Source organism: Galleria mellonella, unplaced genomic scaffold (genome assembly GCF_026898425.1).
Source record: "Galleria mellonella isolate WM207_F2 unplaced genomic scaffold, CSIRO_AGI_GalMel_v1 utg803, whole genome shotgun sequence".
Classification (NCBI taxonomy): domain Eukaryota; kingdom Metazoa; phylum Arthropoda; class Insecta; order Lepidoptera; family Pyralidae; genus Galleria; species Galleria mellonella.
This window is the reverse complement of record NW_026442160.1, coordinates 426,943-444,528: the sequence shown is the minus strand read 5'-3', so window position 1 is coordinate 444,528 and position 17,586 is coordinate 426,943. Positions and strand designations below refer to the sequence as shown.

The 17,586-nt window shown below is 34.2% G+C and overlaps 1 protein-coding gene across 5 annotated transcripts in view; it reads right to left on the bottom strand.

The window, feature by feature from the left end:
- The window catches only part of LOC113522571 (neuropathy target esterase sws), a 59,199-nt gene that overhangs the window by 11,705 nt on the left and 29,908 nt on the right, over window positions 1-17,586 (bottom strand). For all 5 annotated transcript variants that reach the window (XM_052901836.1, XM_052901835.1, XM_052901837.1 and 2 more), the window contains exons 9-22: window positions 16,763-16,864; window positions 16,206-16,298; window positions 15,339-15,470; window positions 13,209-13,305; window positions 10,999-11,207; window positions 10,001-10,156; window positions 8,958-9,114; window positions 7,842-8,000; window positions 7,361-7,479; window positions 6,225-6,338; window positions 5,291-5,473; window positions 4,483-4,638; window positions 3,798-3,917; window positions 3,262-3,448 (exon numbers count right to left, since the gene is read on the bottom strand). In XM_052901836.1, the coding sequence (XP_052757796.1) occupies window positions 3,262-3,448; window positions 3,798-3,917; window positions 4,483-4,638; window positions 5,291-5,473; window positions 6,225-6,338; window positions 7,361-7,479; window positions 7,842-8,000; window positions 8,958-9,114; window positions 10,001-10,156; window positions 10,999-11,207; window positions 13,209-13,305; window positions 15,339-15,470; window positions 16,206-16,298; window positions 16,763-16,864 (1,984 nt within the window). The remainder of the gene's footprint in view (window positions 1-3,261; window positions 3,449-3,797; window positions 3,918-4,482; window positions 4,639-5,290; window positions 5,474-6,224; window positions 6,339-7,360; window positions 7,480-7,841; window positions 8,001-8,957; window positions 9,115-10,000; window positions 10,157-10,998; window positions 11,208-13,208; window positions 13,306-15,338; window positions 15,471-16,205; window positions 16,299-16,762; window positions 16,865-17,586) is intronic.

Sequence of the window (17,586 nt, the reverse complement as noted above, 5' to 3'; positions counted from 1 at the left end):
TGGTTGCCAATCCGCCTGCCAAGCATGGCAACTACTGGCAAAACACTCTAATAGAGGGAGGTCTATGTACAGCAGTGGACACAACAACTGATATATGACATAATATAATATCTCTTTATTAAAAGTTCTTAAACAAGTTGCAAACGTTTTTACGCTTGCAATATAATCTTAGTAAATACGCGGCTTAGTATTTATTGAAATAGATGTAACATGTTTTAAAATACATCTTTTTATTTTGTGGTCTTATTTTCGTTATATTTTTCTTATTAATAATTGTACAGTCATTATTTAGTTAATTAAAAAAAATATATAGAATCACAGAACTTAATCTTCTTTATTTCTAGCATAACCATAATTAGCTTATATTATGTATTTGTTTTGGCCACATATTCAAATATTAATATGCTAATCGTACATTTCATGCTATAAAGTTACGATGTTGCCAGTACTTTAAAAATAATTTTGCATCTAGCAACTTTAGTCTTTTTTTTTTTTTGTAAGCTTGCATAATTATTCACTTTCTTAATTATATTGTAGAAAAAAAACTAAAATAATAACATAAAATCTATACATGTCACATCTATATACAACAATGATGTTTTGATGGAAAATACAAAGATTTAAGCAGAGCTTCACTACAGCAATGACAATGATTCATACAGACGACAGAAGGAAGAATTAAACGTCCAACTAAAAACCACACTCATGCATATAAATGGAAAAAAAAAATGAGTAAAAATTACTGATGGATTAATGTACAAATATGATTATTAAACATTACATACACGACTGTAACATCCAACCCGACATTGTGGAAACGCACCGGTTATTATACAAAATATAAGAAATTTACTGACTTCTGAAACTGTAAGCGTTATTCAGTAAACCAATCACAAGCGTTCTTTTTATGTACGTAATGGCAACCCCAAAGCAAATGTCGGATTCGTACATTGTTATAACTTCGATTATATAGCATTATTTATTACTGGGGTGTGAGGACACCAAGTGAAGGACGATACATACACATATAAACAAAAAAAAATATGTATATATAATAATAAATATGTTATCATTTGTATAATTCAACACGAACAAACACTCGATACAGCTTGGACATCATACAAACACATAAATGCAAGTGAGTGTGGTTGAAAAATTTAAAACAAAACACTGTAGCGGACTAAAATATCTAATTGTGGATTGAACTCGACTGTGCGAGCGAGACGAGTGTAATGAAGAAACGAGACATGAATAGTCTGTTTCCATACATTTTCACTGCAACTATAGTCAGTGTCACCATAGATACTGAAAATCGTATGGTGACATAGACAACTCCGCATGACGATTCATTTAATAATGAAAAAATAATAACATTATGGTATTTAAAATCGTTCATTAAAAGCAAAGTGAAACGACATTAATATATCAATATTTTGTAATATCAAATCTACCTCGAAATCTGGTCAGCAGATTATTGAGGTGATGTTTCCACTACGTTCATACTTAAATGTATACCATGCATATTGTACCTTTTTTTATGGGATTATTCTTTTTTAAATATGGCCATACAGACCATAAATACTTTTCAACCAAATTTTAGAGTAAGAGAGATATATTCATAAAGCATATTTTTGGGTTAGTAAAAGTGCAAAGAAAGCTGTAAACGATTTACAAAAAAAAAAAATAAAAAATAATAATAATAATACACAATACAATTTCCTGTCCATGAATGTGTTGAGTTAATATGGCTACACTTAGGTATACGCAAAAATGTTGGTCTGATATGCATATAAGATAAAAGAAATAATATTGTAACGATTACTGCATATTTCTTACTTTTCAAAAGTACGTAAGAAAATGATAGAGGCCTTTGAAATTACAGTCAGTTACATTATTATTCCTTAGAGTGTTTTATAATTATAAATAAAAGATTTAATTTTTATCTTAAAATTCGACTCTCTTTGCTAATAGAAAACATCATAACGGTTTTAACATTTTTAAATCCCCCTAAAAAAGATATGCACGGAAATAAATATAATAATAAGATTTATACTTCATAAAAAAATTTACATCTGGTCGAATATTAACAATCTGCCATGCTATTTTATGCAATCTTGAAAATAATATGATATATTTAAAAAAAAAAAATAGTTCTGTAACATATGAAGCATTCTTTATCTATGCAATGCATAGACAATTTGATCACAGAGTCGACACTTGAATTCTATTAGCAAAAAATCGACTCATAATACACATCAAACTAACGCACAAGTATATTTTGATGTATACAATTTGTTTTAGACACACATATTACTATGAAGCTATTTTATTAATAAATCAATATTAATTATCAACAAAAGTTATTAATTTATTCCAGACCCAAAATTTTAACAAAACATAAATCGATTTATTTCTTGACACCTTGTCAAATAATTTTGATGTAGTGATAATTATGATTGGTTTCAGTTAATATAAAAAAAAATACACTATAAATATGTCACTTAATATATTAAGTGTATTTTTTAAACTAATTATTTTTATTTCTTTCTTAGCAATGTAAACAGATTGTTTTGAACATTTTTAAACATACTCCATTTTATGTAATTGACTAGCGATCCGGCCTGGCTTCGCACAAGTAGATAGAATTTTCGAAATTATATATAACCTATATTACTCGCTGATAAAAGTAGCTTTCCATAGGTAAAAGAATTATTAAAATCGGTTAAGCAGTTTTTGAGGTCATCCATTATATACAAATAAACAAACTTTTTATTATATTTTGATCAATTGGATGTATTTGTTCAGCTAGTTTTCGGGTGACCACAGAGTATTTGTGTTCATCCATTATATATTATTCATATCTATAAATATGTTGTTGTACTCAAACTTTTGTAAGGCTCTTTATTATATTAAATAAAAATTAAAAATTATATCACCTCGTTAGTAACACTGGAGGCAAGACTCGTGCATTGCCTACTCTTATAAAGTAGTAATAAAAATAATATTGGTACAAATTATAATACTAGTGATTAATACATTCAGTATCGGTAATTACTAATGAGTAACGTAATTTTTATAAACAAAAAAAGACAAAAATTTTACATTAATTACTTGGACTTCCCATCATTATCACTGAAACCAATCACAATTAACCGTAAACAACCCGTCAAGTAACCTAGCAAGTAGCTACCCCAATTACTAGCCCAATAATATTATGATTATAAGCCTATTCCTATTCTAGCTAGTGCCTTAGCCGCTTACCGTGTCTATGTATCCTCATGCAGCTAGAACTGATATCCGTCGTAACAGTGAAATATGGAAGCCACAGGTCTTCAATGTGGACATCACCGAAGGTAGTATGAATGGTCGTGTTAAACTGGCGGCCAGAGAACATGGATGTGGCCGGATATGTGAGATCAAGGAGCTGTTTGCCCCACTGAGTCATTTTCTGGAATGAGTAAGATTTTATATCACTCACCCAGTCTGGGGTACTTTTTGTTACAATTTCGGTTTGAAATATATAATTTGACAGTAAATTGCTAAGTATAGAAGTATGACTTTCTAATCCTCGATTATAACAACATAAAAGTTCAGAGCAGGAAGGAGAGAGGAGAGGTAAGAGATTATAAAAATACTTCATGGCCGTCAATTGTTCCATGCCATAAATATATAATATTGTATAAGTAAGTTGTACCTTTAGAAGTCGCTTAAAACGTAGTTTTTCTAATTTTTTTTCGGTTTTATTATTTGTTTTATCCATATCGTGACAACAATGTAAAATGATAAATATCACAAACCTGCGACCATTCTCTAGCCTTCTGCGTGACAGTGGTGATGTTTCTCTCCATGCACCACAGAGCGCCCATAAAAGCGCCGATACTAACGCCACCCACCATATCTATAGGGATGCCAGCCTCCTGAAAATTAAAATACATTGCTAAATTTTAATTAATAATTATACAGTAACAAAATATTTTTTATAGTTTTATGGTTTAAATACATAAAATAAATAAAATTTGTAAAGAGATAAATCTCAACATCTTAATTATATACATTGTAGAAGAAATCCCACTAATACTACAATTGTGAATATTTGGCAAGTTTTTTTTTTTTTATACAACTTAGAATGGCAAACAAGCTGACGGCCCACCTGATGGAAAGTGGTAACCGTCGCCTATAGACATGAGCAGTACCATGGACATAACAGAGTATACTGTTTCACCCATGATACCCCCCATGCGTTGCCATTCCTGAAGACTCAGATGAGTTGTTTGTTATTTAATCATACACCAACGACTGAACTAATTTGAATATAAATTTCTATATACTTTATCCTAATTTAGACGAGAAAATTTGTTGTGACACGGTGCATAGTATAAATTTGAAATAGGAAGTGAGAAAATTAGTCACAATGTGAGTGCGTGTATTCAAGTATTTGGGAAGGAGGATAAGTACTGTTACAGAGATACGTATGGACGTCACCTGTATGGCACGGATCATGCCGACGTGCGCAGCCCCGCGGGCGCCGCCGCCGCCCAGCACCAGCCCCACGGAGGTGCCGGTGAGCCAACGCGCGAGCCGAGAGAAGTCTGAATGCACGTTCGCCTCCGACATTAGCACCTTCGTGTATAGCTCGCTCTGTGCAAACAATATGTAGTTTTAAACTGAGTGATCTTTCCTAACCTTTATTTGTCTATTATTTCCACGGTAATTAGACGAACTGAATCAGTAAGAACCTACGTGAAGTGTTATGAAGTTATAAAGGAGTACCATAGGTATTACAGTGTAGAATACTATAAAACTCATGGAAATGTTCTTATTTATAGAAAAGGCTTGTCACTATTCATCAGATGCACCGTCAGGTTGTTTATTTATACTAATATTGAAGTGAGAAAATAAAAACTTTAGAACACTTAGTACGACACGACAAACTTATGAACTTTATAATAGAATGTATGGGAAAGAAGGAGAAGGAGAGATCACGGCATAGTTACATCAGGCAGATCAAGAAAAAAGTTGATGTCGTGTCGCATCAAGAGGTGAAGAGACTCACTGAAAATCGTAGTGAGTGACAAGAGCTTCACTGACCGGAGCGCAGCTTTTAAATAGGAAAATAAAAAAAATACTAAGACATAACTGATACTAACCTGATACATAGCAATGTAAAACACCTCAATATTAATACTCGTTGTGTCAGAGATTGATCTAATTTATCTTAGCCTTTAGCCTTAGACAGAAACAATAATATAATCCTTCATCATATATAGGTAAATAGTGAAAATCTACTTACAATCCTGTACTGGCTCTTCCTGGTGAACATGCGGTGAGGGCAACGCACGTGGTGATGCTGGCTGACCCAGGTGCGCATGTTCAGCCAGTGGACCGTTCCTTCTGGGTTAGCACCACCCTCGCGATGAAGAAGCACCAACTCCTTCTGCGTTCGAATCGCGAGACGTTCGATTTCCTTCTCGATCTGGAAAATTCCATATTTAAAATTATTTCATAAAATGTATATATTTGTCTTGAATACTCTAGCATAATTTCAATATAAATTCATAATGTAAGCCTTCTTTCAAGCGAGTTTAAAAAAACAGGAGGTTCTCAATTGAGTTTTTTTGTTATTATTATTATATTTTTTTTTTTTTCACCTTATAATTCCGTCATTTGTAAATTGATTTGTCCCATAGAAATTTAATCAAATAGATTCAGTAATTCAGTAATTTTTAAAGTTGGTGTTTTTTATGGAACAAAGTCTTAAATTATTATCAATAATAGTCATACGAAAATATGAAAAAGAAAAAATTAAAAACGCTTAATCAAATAACTCAACAACCTCTATATTGTAGCAAATTATTAATTAATATTATAAATGTGAAAGTCAGTTTGTTTGTTACCTTATAACAACTAGTTACTCTATTTGAGTCAGAGATTGCTATTTGCTCTTCTATTGCAGTTGTTTTATTTAATTGTTTTATACAGTAATACTTTATGTATGTATTTATTTATTTATTTAATTTATTATGTGTGTATGTTTATATTAATACGAATTTATCAAATATAGCTTTACTTTTTTTTCTCTATTCAAAAATGCACCGCCCACGTATATCTCGGTTTGCCCAATGGTTGACTGGTAGAGAAAACCGTCCGGTGTTAAGTTCGCCAAATGAACATAGAATTTTATTGTGCATTAAAGTTTAAATAAATAAATACAATTGCCTGCTCACCTTGCCAATACTGGGTTGCTTATCGCCCAGCGCCACTATTAAAATGCAATCAGCTTGCCGTATACAACGCTGAGTCCACTGAGTCAGGCTCGGGTCACACTGGTACAGCGCCACCTAGCGGGAACAGAGGGAAAATGGATTGTTGATAGTGGGGTCTAACAACCCCATAATGGGGGAAAGAGATTGTTAGTAATGAGATCTAATAATCCCATTGCTACCAATATACTCTCTCAGGTCAACCTCCACGCGGTTCCCCCTGGAAACCATCGTTACTAATTTATCGTTAAATTCGTTACGAGGGGCTTTTAACCTTTAATCATCCGTCACTGGTGCCCCGCCAGTGTATACCGATAGCGCAGTCGGGGTTACCATTCTACTATCATCCATTAAAAAAAAACAGGCCCCTCAGCTAGAAATATATCCTAGCAAGTCGACTTCTATACTGTTCCTCCTAGACACCATCATGGTTCATTCTTGTGGAACTCATCACGATGAGCTAATTGATTATGGAAAAATAGAAGGCTAAGGCAGATGACCTGCTTTCATCCTCACCTATCACCTTTCACTAGTACCCCACTAGTAATTACTGCTAGCACAGGTGGGACTTCCATTCCATTCTCACCTATTAGAAAAAAAAAACCCTAATGAGAACAAATTAATCAATACTTTTGTTTAATTAAAATAACGAATTTAATACCACTAGCTAGTTCAAAATTAAGCAATGTCTTTAATTTTGCTTTTATTCACATGGGTACCTCTTTCTCACTTATTTCTGTTATATAACAACTGTACTTGTATGGCTATGTTTCGGTTTGAATTGTGGGATGTGGCAGTGAAATTACAAGAGTACAAGAGGTATAACAACACATGAGAGAATAACAACTTAGTCCATGGCAACACATGAGAGCTTCCATAGGTATCACAGAGTATTTTGTACATCCATGATGCAATTAACTTGATAAGTGACACATATTATATATATTTAAATAGTTTTCTATTGTAGTAACATACTGACATTTTGTCATGCGTCGTTTTGTCATTCCAATTTCAGCAATATTCTAAAGCAGTTAAGCCTACCGTCAAATTACAACAAATTAGTTTAAAAATAAGCATAGAACTTAACATAAAACCATTACCTTATGCTTATCCTCCTGTTGTGCAAGCCATGAGCTTAGTCTGTACTCGTTGTTCGGATCCATAATGGTGAGACCGAGAAGTTTTCTAATGACATCGGATGTAAGACGGACAGTGGGACCTATTGAAATAGAACATAAGCATACAATAATACCTTTTTTAAGCAAAAATATGCATAACAATAATATTGAATTAAAGAACTCCTTTTTTGAAGTTAAAAATGTCTCCTCATTATCATATCAGCCTTAAACTGTCCACTGCTGAACATAAGCCTCCCCCATAAGGGGAGTATTTCCAGTAGTTGCCACGCTTTACAAATGGATTGGCAACCACAGTTAGGCTTTAAAATTATTTTAAAAAGGATGCTGCTGCCCATCCCTCGCCCTCCCTTACTCGGCTCTTACGACACCCACGGGAAAGGAAGGGGTGGCCAAATCTATGCCAGGACCACACGGCCAGGGAAAATGAATACTAGGTACTCACCAATAGCGCACAGCGAGTGGTACAACTCATAAGTGAAAGCGGTGAGCGGCACGTCTTCGCTGACCGGCACCACGGCCACCGTTGAGAAGTTGTGCTGCGACGGACGGGACTCGAACGTGGCCGGCCCGCCCAGGCCCGCGGTCGGCTTCTGCCATGAACCTGAAAATATTATGATTCGTAACCGGTGAGCGAGGGGGAAAAGGGATTGTTAGTAATGGAGACTGAGAATCCCATTGCTAGCAATATACCCAACCAGGTCGACCTCCTCACGGTTCTCCCTGGAAACTATCATGGTATAATTCATCATGATGGGCTAACTGGCCTGTTTTCATTCTCATCTATCACCCTTCACTGGTGCTTCGCCAGCGTATCCCGTTAGCGCAGGCGGGGTTACCATACCATTTTCAAAATAAAAAAACCAGTGAGCGAGTAACCACTATGGCTCAATAAAAAAAATAACCAATGCGTTATTTAAGACAGCATGGACGACTATAGAATTTGTTTAAAAGCATAAACACAAAATAAATGACAAAAACTGTTCTAAATAACATGTGAATAAGAATCAAGTTTCCCTAAATATTAGGAGCCAATTATATTTCGCTAACCGGATACCAAGTATAATGGTAACTTCGCAGTTTATTTACTTGGTTTAGAACCAAGTGATTGACTCAAAGATGCAGGTATCAGCAACTATATTCTATTTTTTATTATTTATTTATTTATTCTATATGTTATTTTGGTATTTCATAGTGTTTTACTATAAAATATTATTACTTCCTTATATTATGACATAAAATCATAGATTGCTTGATTTTAAATGTAAAATCTGGAAAAAAAATTGAAATATTTCTGAAAGAATTTCCACTGGTGTTCAGTTCCAAATAATGGTCTGAATTCACTATCTAAATTTTTGCCTACCTGTCCCTTACACGCTGTATACTTTATAATCTAAGTTCTGGACTGAGCCCACAGGTGTCTATTCCTAGTTTCTCATAATGCAAAGTGTATCCAAGCTCGTGGATTATGTAATTCTGTGTACAACTATAATATATACTTGTTCACGTAAACAAACCCACAAGTTACATGCTAATAGAGAAACAAATATACAACCCTTACCTAAAATCCTGTGACCGAGTAAGTTTATAAGCCGAGTGACGACGACGGGGAAGCGTAGTTTGATCGCGTTAAATAGACCTTCAGGCAGCTTCGCCAGTTCAGAGTCGCGGACGGCCATCACTGTGGTACTGCGGCGAGTCTGGGTCACCATTTCCACCTGGAAGCGAAGTTTCAAAGGTAAGGACAGTTATATAGTTTTATTGTAATATAGCATTCAAAGGGCTTGCGTATATTCTGCTTTAACTACCACATTTTGGAAAAAAAATGGATGATTAGAAATACAATACAACTAATGTGTTTACTCTCACAAGCAATCAAGTTGTGAAATAAGCTTCCAATCTAGCTTTACCCTAAAGACTATATTTGAAGAAACACCTAAGCAGGCGTATTAAGAATTTATCCGAGTCAACAATAGGCACGTGTTGCCCCATTCGTGCGGTTTCAAAGGAATTTTCTCCCGCGAACTTTCAGGCTGTGGAATGAACTCCCTGCCGAGATTTTGCCTAATAACTACAGTATGGGGTTCTTCAAAAGGGGTATATTAAGATTTCTTCAGGGTCGGCAACGCGCACGTGATATCTCTAGTGTTACCGGCGTTTATTGGTTAGACCGTTTACCATCAGACAGGCTGTATGCTTGTTGGCCACCTTTGTGGTACAAAAAAATATCATGGTGCATGCACCCATAATCCACTTTAACCATTCACCATCAGGTGGCATCTACATTTCTTTGCCACCGTTATAATATAAAATAATGGGCTATTAATATAATACATTTATATAAATTCATTTTTATAAAATTTTTTTATCAATTATTAGACCAACGAAGGTTAGACCAACAGAAATCTCAACTATAATACATTGTAGTACAAATCCTTTTCCGTGGGTGTCATAAGAGGCTACTAAGGGAACTTAATGTTCTAGGGGTGGGCAGAAGCAGCATCCCTCTTAAAACATGACCAAAGTCTAACTGTGGTGTGTGTTATAAGCGTGCCTAATAATTGTAATTGTAAATACAAAATGAGAAATATAAACAATACTCACGATGCCAACCAAATCGCCCTTGCCGTACTCGCCCACGAGCTCCTTCTTGCCGTTGGGGTGCGTGATCACTGAACGCAGCCGACCGCTCAACACTATGAACGTGGAGCCCGACTCCTCGTCCTGGCGGTAGACCGCGCGACCAGACTCGAGGAACACCTACAACCAAATCAATGAGAAATTTTTCTTATTAGTCTTTGCGCTAAATATTTAATGAAAAAAAAAACTTGCGATAAACTGATATTAAACATATGTAAAAAAAAAAAATTATAATGTCTAATGCATGCTTATTTTCAAACAATTGTTAGATGCCATTTTATAGAAATTAGATGCGTTCAACACCCTTCCATTACAAGTTTTAATTTTTTTTAAGACCGTAAGAGACAGAGAGAGAGAGAGAGAGAGAGAGAGAGAGAGAGAGAGAGAAGTTGTTATTATTTAATATTTACTGTATAATTATATATTTACTTCTTAATCTTTATAAAGAACATTAGAAAAATAATCTCCTATAGAAAAGGATTTCCCATTTGCCCTAACTGGCAGAACTGGACCATCAAAAAAAAAATGTTTTATTTTATTGAATTATCTATCATTTTTCGAACTGGTTATTTTATAGTGGTTAGTTGGTTAAAATTAAAATTAAATTTTTCAATCTATTAATACAAAATAATTATAATCAACTATCCATTTCACAAGCCATTTAGTATACTATAAAATAAAATTAATGAGGGGCAATAGAAATCAAATTGTGAAATGACACTTTTTTTTTTAATTGTGGACTATATACTTATTATTAGTTATAATTAGGCTAAATGTTATAGATACAATATAGGTTCAGATATGCTGTTTTCGCTGGCAACACTTTTTTTATATTTTTAGCCAAAGTCGTCAGAAGGACTTGTATCCATGGTCATGAATAAAAAAAAAAAAAAAAAATTTTGCCAAAGCGTAGTTACAATTGCGATAAATTTTAGATTTTTAAAATTTCAATAAAAACTCACCCAATCCAATGCAAAGTCCACTTGCCGCACGAACGGGGACAATCTCTTCACAACTGTATTCGCTATGTGCAACACTACAGAAGGCCTCTCTCGCATTATGCTATACACTGTCGTCTTGGACAGAAGCCCGATGCGCGAGAAGTGCTTCGCTCGTATCGAGAAGAAACTCGGCTCGCCAGTTAGCACCGCGAGACCGCCTTCCACTTCACCTAAATTAATTGATAAATTATTATAGTAGAATTATCCGATTCGATTATCCGAACATTGATTATCCCAATATTCGATTATCCGGACAGGACAGAACGAATCAGATCCCATACTGTTGTTACAACTGATGCGCATAACGGAATTTGCCGAAATGAAAAGATTTATTTATTTATTTATTCTTTATTGTACACAGAAAAAATTACAACATATAATATATATATAAAATAAAGATGTACAACAGGCGAGCTTAACTCTGTAAGAGTTCTCTTCCAGCAAACCCTGAGCGGAAAGGAGCATTAATTATTAGATGTGATTAAAAGATGTGATTCATTACGTCAAAGATAAATAATTATTTCCAACCAAAATTTTAAATTACATAGTTATTATGTAATCTATTACTTTTATAGCTCGTTATTTTATTTATCGTATAATCTAAAAGACATATGTAAAAACCCTTTATATATAAAAAAAAAATATTATGGTTTGATTTGACTTTAAATCGATAATCCGGATTTTCGATTATACGGAATGTCCTTAGTTTTATTTGATTTGGATAATCGACATTCTACTAAAACACTAGAGGGAGACTTTGTACAATTAAGTAGAATTTAGTACAAAATCAATAGTTTTTTTTTTTTTTATACAACATAGAATGGCAAACAAGCTGACGGCCCACCTGATGGAAAGTGGTAACCGTCGCCTATAGACATGAGCAGGACCATGGATATAACAGAGTATACTGTTTCGCCCATGATACCCCACATGCGTTGCCATTCCTGGGGACTCAGGTGTTATTCCTCTGTGCCCTGTAAATAAAAATAACGCCATATCCCACCCTTCAAACCGAAACACAGTCATGCAAACACAACTGCTTCACGATAGAAACACGAATGGGACAGAGGTACCCAAGCAATCGACTTTTGTACAAAGTCTCCCTCTGGTGTACTTAATGTATGTACTTAACTAGTTATATCACACTCGTATTTTTGTGCCATGAAACGGCTATAACTGCAGAACTATGTGAAATTAAAGGTTGTGAAGGCATAGTCCTTAAGAATAGCAGCGCATGAGGTATCCTATGGACACAATAGTGTATTCTGTGATGTCTGTAGTAATAATAGTCCATTGCATAAATCGGCTTACAATTTTATGTATTCCTGATTCCTAAGATAGTATAAGTTCTGTATCAAAAATCAGTTACTTCCCATATACATAAATTCTATTTTATTTCTTATATATGTATAGGCAGTTATAACTTCCTTCAGGTGGGCCATCTGCCTGTTTGCCATGCTAAGTATCATAAATAAATTATATATTTTTTTTCTAACTTACCTATTTCCTTTTCTATGTTACATAGAAAAATAATAAAACCAGACTCATATAAAATTTATATTTACATATCAGTGGTATAGATTAACCCCCTTATTCATAAAAACGTTAAACCTCACTCATAAACCTATTTTAGCTATTGTATTTCCTCCTTTTCTTTTGCTCTAATTTCCAATTTCAAAGACAGTGACAAAACACTCTAATAGTTGGGGGGAAAGGGATTGTTAGCAATGGAGTTTGACAGCACCATTGCTAGTAATATGCCCTATTAGGTCGACCTCCACGTGGTTCCCCCTGGAAACCATCGTGAACAATTCTTGTTGAATTCGTCACGATAGGCCAACTGACCTGCTTCATCCTCACCTATCATTCTTCACTGGTGCTCCGCCAGCGAATCCCGATAGCGCAGGCGGGGTTACCATTATCACCCATTAAAAAAAAAACACTCTAATAGTTAAAATAGGTCAGTAGGACGTTTTCAGTATTTTAAAAATAAGGAGGTAAGAATAGTAAGTGAAGATTAGTGTTGTTGACTTGAAAAAAGTGGAATATTCTCAATATATCGGGTAATGATATTAAGACCGCCAATATCTCCTAACACAGACTAAATTTTACAAGTACACAAATAAATGTCAATTAGAAGTTTTTGTGGTTAACCGTTGCTAATACATTACCTGGATATGCAGTGAACATATGCACCTCTCCTTCCCCCTCGGCCACTTTCTGTGATACCAGCAACGCACCGGAGAGTAGGTACACCAGCGCCACGTCCTAAACACATTCAAACTACTTTGTATTAACTAAACATGTTCCAACATGATCAATCATTAACTGATGCTTCTAATGTTTGAGCGTATACTGTATTTATATACAGTGGAGGTATTATTTTTTAAATTGGAGCTATTGAAGTAAAAAATAAATGACGACACAATGATAGGCCAATATGAACCTTATTACAAGTTGTTTTAGCACTGAAAATGTATTTGACCGACATGTAATCCATACCACAGTAAATGCACCCACAATGAAACCGCTTTGAAATTCGATTCATGGTTGAAGCTTAGAAAAATAAAACCAATTAGCGTCTTGAAGTCAACATAGTTAATATTTTGGTTAAAATTAACAAGTTATACAGTGTCTGAGTTCAGTGAAATTTCACTTATTGCCACGATGGTGTCCACAACTTTAAAAGAAAATCATGGACAATTCCCACTGCTTTTTTAGTGGTATAAGTTTTAAATTAAATAAACTAGATATGATTGACACTTAATGGGAATGACGGAAACAAAACATTAAAAAATATGGTTATAGTACGTTTACAATAATAAAAAATACCTTTTTTAAAAAGAAGTTCGTTCTGACACTAACTTTACGATATTTTAGAGCTTACACTAACTTTATGCTATAAATTTAAATAAGTATTTTTTGTAAGTGGCAAATAAATTTATTTGTGGGAAAACGAATGAGATAGCAACATCATGCGTCCTGATCTTTCTCGACTGCATTTAGACTAGCCAGAAGGAAACAGTAAGATCTGACATGTTTCTTATGCACGAAGGAACGTATTTACAAATAAGTTTATTTACCACTTGCCAATACAGAAGGTAAAAATTGCTCGTACACCTAGAGTTCTGTCATGTCCCCTTATCCTAACTTTAATGTATTCAATGAATGATTAGTTCAACTTCCATGCATATGAACTAAAATAACACAACACTCTAAACTGGTCGCACACAGAAACAGTTTGCAATACCTGCAGGATAACTGGTTCGCCCGCGATACTATAAAACAGCTTTTGAAAGGAAAATAATTGTGTATTAATTGGGTATGTTCCATTTATACTTAGAACTCTTAGTTATATTATTTTTTCAATAATATATCAAATAATTATTAATGTTCTAAGTTTTAATACCATTTGGAGTAATTACTTTAATTTCATTAGATTTATCAATAGGTTTTTTTAATGGATGATTATAAATTTACCCCCTTATTCATAAAAAAACATCAAACCTCTCATAAACCTGTTTTAGCTATTGAACTGTTTTGTCTCTTTCTTTTACACAAATTTCCCAATTTAATAGAAAGTGACAAAACAGTGTAATGGCTAAAGTATATTTGTAGAAGTATAATTTTAGTTTTTAAGAATAAAGAGGTTAAGGTAAACCCGCCAGCGATAACGAAGCACCAATGAGGGATGCAAGCGAGTCGTTGGTCCATCGTGACGAATTCATCGGAATTTGGCCACGAGGTATCCAGAAAAAACCGGGTTGTAGTCGGTATGACAAGGTATATTACCAATGAGGCCACTAGTCCCTTTGATTAACAATCCTCTCCCTCCAATATCGCTAAATGTTGACCTCGTCCCTAGGAGGAGTAGACACATACCCATACGCCTTCTAAAAAAAAATAGGGTGGGAAGTCCAGACCCCACCATAGTCAAGTAAGGAGGAGGCTTGCCCACTACCATAGGGTAGGCCGTCGCATCCAATCTCCGGTCCGGATGTACATTGCATTTTAGTGGGTAAGTCACACCGCTTCTGCCTTCCGTCCGGCAGTTGAGACAGACTTATGAAAACTTCTCGGAAAACAGAGGTCTGACAATGAGCCTCGAGGAGTTTAAATGTGTAAAAGTACCACACATCCCTTCTGCCCTCCGTCCGGCATTTGGGACAGTTTTTAAAGATTTTCTCAAAAAAAAAAAGTGTTGGCTTAGTATAGATACTATAACTAACTGAGGCACTGTAGTTACTGTCAACCCTATAAGTTGAAAGCGTGTATTTATATTAAGTGGTATTTGTATATACCTTGTGGCTCTCCTCCTTCATAATGTACGTGCCGGCGGGAAGGTCCCTCACTTGCACGTGACCTCTCAGCAGCGTGTCACTTTCCAGTCCCAGTTCTTTGACGAAAGCCTCAGTTGCTATTTGAGTTAAAGCCTAAATAAGGACATAATAATATCATGAAATATATATTATATTAAACAATATTTAACTGAACTAAGTGTTCTCTTCCGAAAGTTCAAATCACTGGTTACTTCAGTGTTTCCCAACCTTTTTTGTGCCATGCCCCACTTGAACATTTCTAAAATTTTTATGCCCCTACATACTCGTAATTTTTCCTGACAAAGTTTACTTGATGACTCTAATCGCCCAGTTGATATTTTGGTAACGTCAAACGAAATTAAACCTAATAAATATTTACATCATTTTTTTAAGTTTACTTTTTTTGTAAAATTTGGCACCGATATCTACTCGTAGCATTGCATTTAAATGGCTAGGAGCAAGAGGGTTAAAATCGCTTCGAGTCCATTTTTTAAATGCTTCCCCTTAACTATCAAACTGCCCCCCTGTGGGGCGTGGGCCCCACGTTGGGAAACACCAGGTTATTTATTTAGAATTATTATGTTCAATTTCGCTACCATTTGATTTAGAAATCAATTTATTACACATTTGAACGATTCATTGAGATTTAATAATCTCATTAAAATTTATTCAGTAGTTTTTGCAAGAATAAGTAATAAACATCCATTTATCCATCTTTACTGATTGTCATATTTATTATATTTATATACCTATGTCCATGGTACTGTTTATGTCTATAGGCGATGGTTACCACTTTCCATCAGGTGGGCTTGTTTGCTTTTCTGTTTTATATAAAAAATAAAAAAAAACCTGCTCATCCAGATTTTCATTGTTGTTCTTCTTGAACGACGATCCCTCTTTCGCACGTTGTAGCGGTGGAGTCGGTTGGACGTCTGGCTGTTGCTGTAAACATACAAATGAAGGATCAGAGGTTACCAAAAAATAAAGGATTCTTCGACTGTATCAATAAAATAATATTTTTTTTTTTATATTTTAGGTATATATAGTGTAATTTATAATTAATTATAATTTCTAAAATGTACAAACATTATTTAAATAAATATCAATTAAAATTATTTTATTATAATTTCTATGGTCATCGGCTACGCAGTGTGGAAAACTGTCTTTACAATACAATTACTTATTTCAACATTAATCTTTCATGAAATTTTACGTAAAATTTTGTTATTAATTTATTTAACTTCTTTACAGAACATTTTTCTTTACAGCTCAGTGATAATTTTGCTTAAAAGCAAAACACTGATTTTCAGCTACAGCCTGAAACCTGCATATGTAACCTGTATCATTATTTAAGGGGAACGATAGTTTTTCATTCATTCATTCACTCATTATGAAACAATATGTACCTGTGGCGTGTTGGACGTTATGTCAGGTACCATGTCGGGACGCTGTCGCCTTCCTTGTATGTGTATGGGAGAAGACACTTGGTGACCGCCCTCGGGCGCATGCTGTTATAAACACGGATGACTATGTTATATCTATCTACTCATATTACGAGAAAGGGCTGAGGTTGTATGTTATATGGGCTGTTCATTCATTACCCGAGCTTAAAATTAAAAGGAAAACAGAAGGAAGAGAGAGGGGGGGATGGGGGGTTCTGACAAAATGTCTCCAAATGTCATTTATTAGGTAATGGATACAAAACATATGTAGTGAAATAAGCAAGTAAACTACATCAATAAACACTAATTTATTCAACAATAAATTAATTTAATACCACGATAAATCTCACGTAAAGAGGGTGAAGGTCACACTTCACAAAAACAGGAAATAGGTTAAAATAAAACATTTCATCATTTTTTTTTTTTTTTTTTTTTTTTTTTTTTTTTTTTTTTTTTTTTTTTTTGCACTGATATTGAATATGAGCAGATACCGTCTTATGTCCGTATTATCGAATCAATTAAGTAATCGTTTATTTAATTCTCTATTATTTTGTCACAGACTAACAATCATAATAAGATAATCATAATTTCAGTAATAAGAATTCCGTTCGACAAGGCAACAGCTGTGTTTCTTAGTTCCGTATTATTTGAGTTTTTAATCAGTGTTTTTTAGCATTTTCCTTTCGTAAGTTATATGTATCGATAAGCTTTAAAAAATATTACAATAGTATAATTAACAAACTTAAATTAATGTTGATATTTAGAAGTAATTGTAAAATAAATTTCAA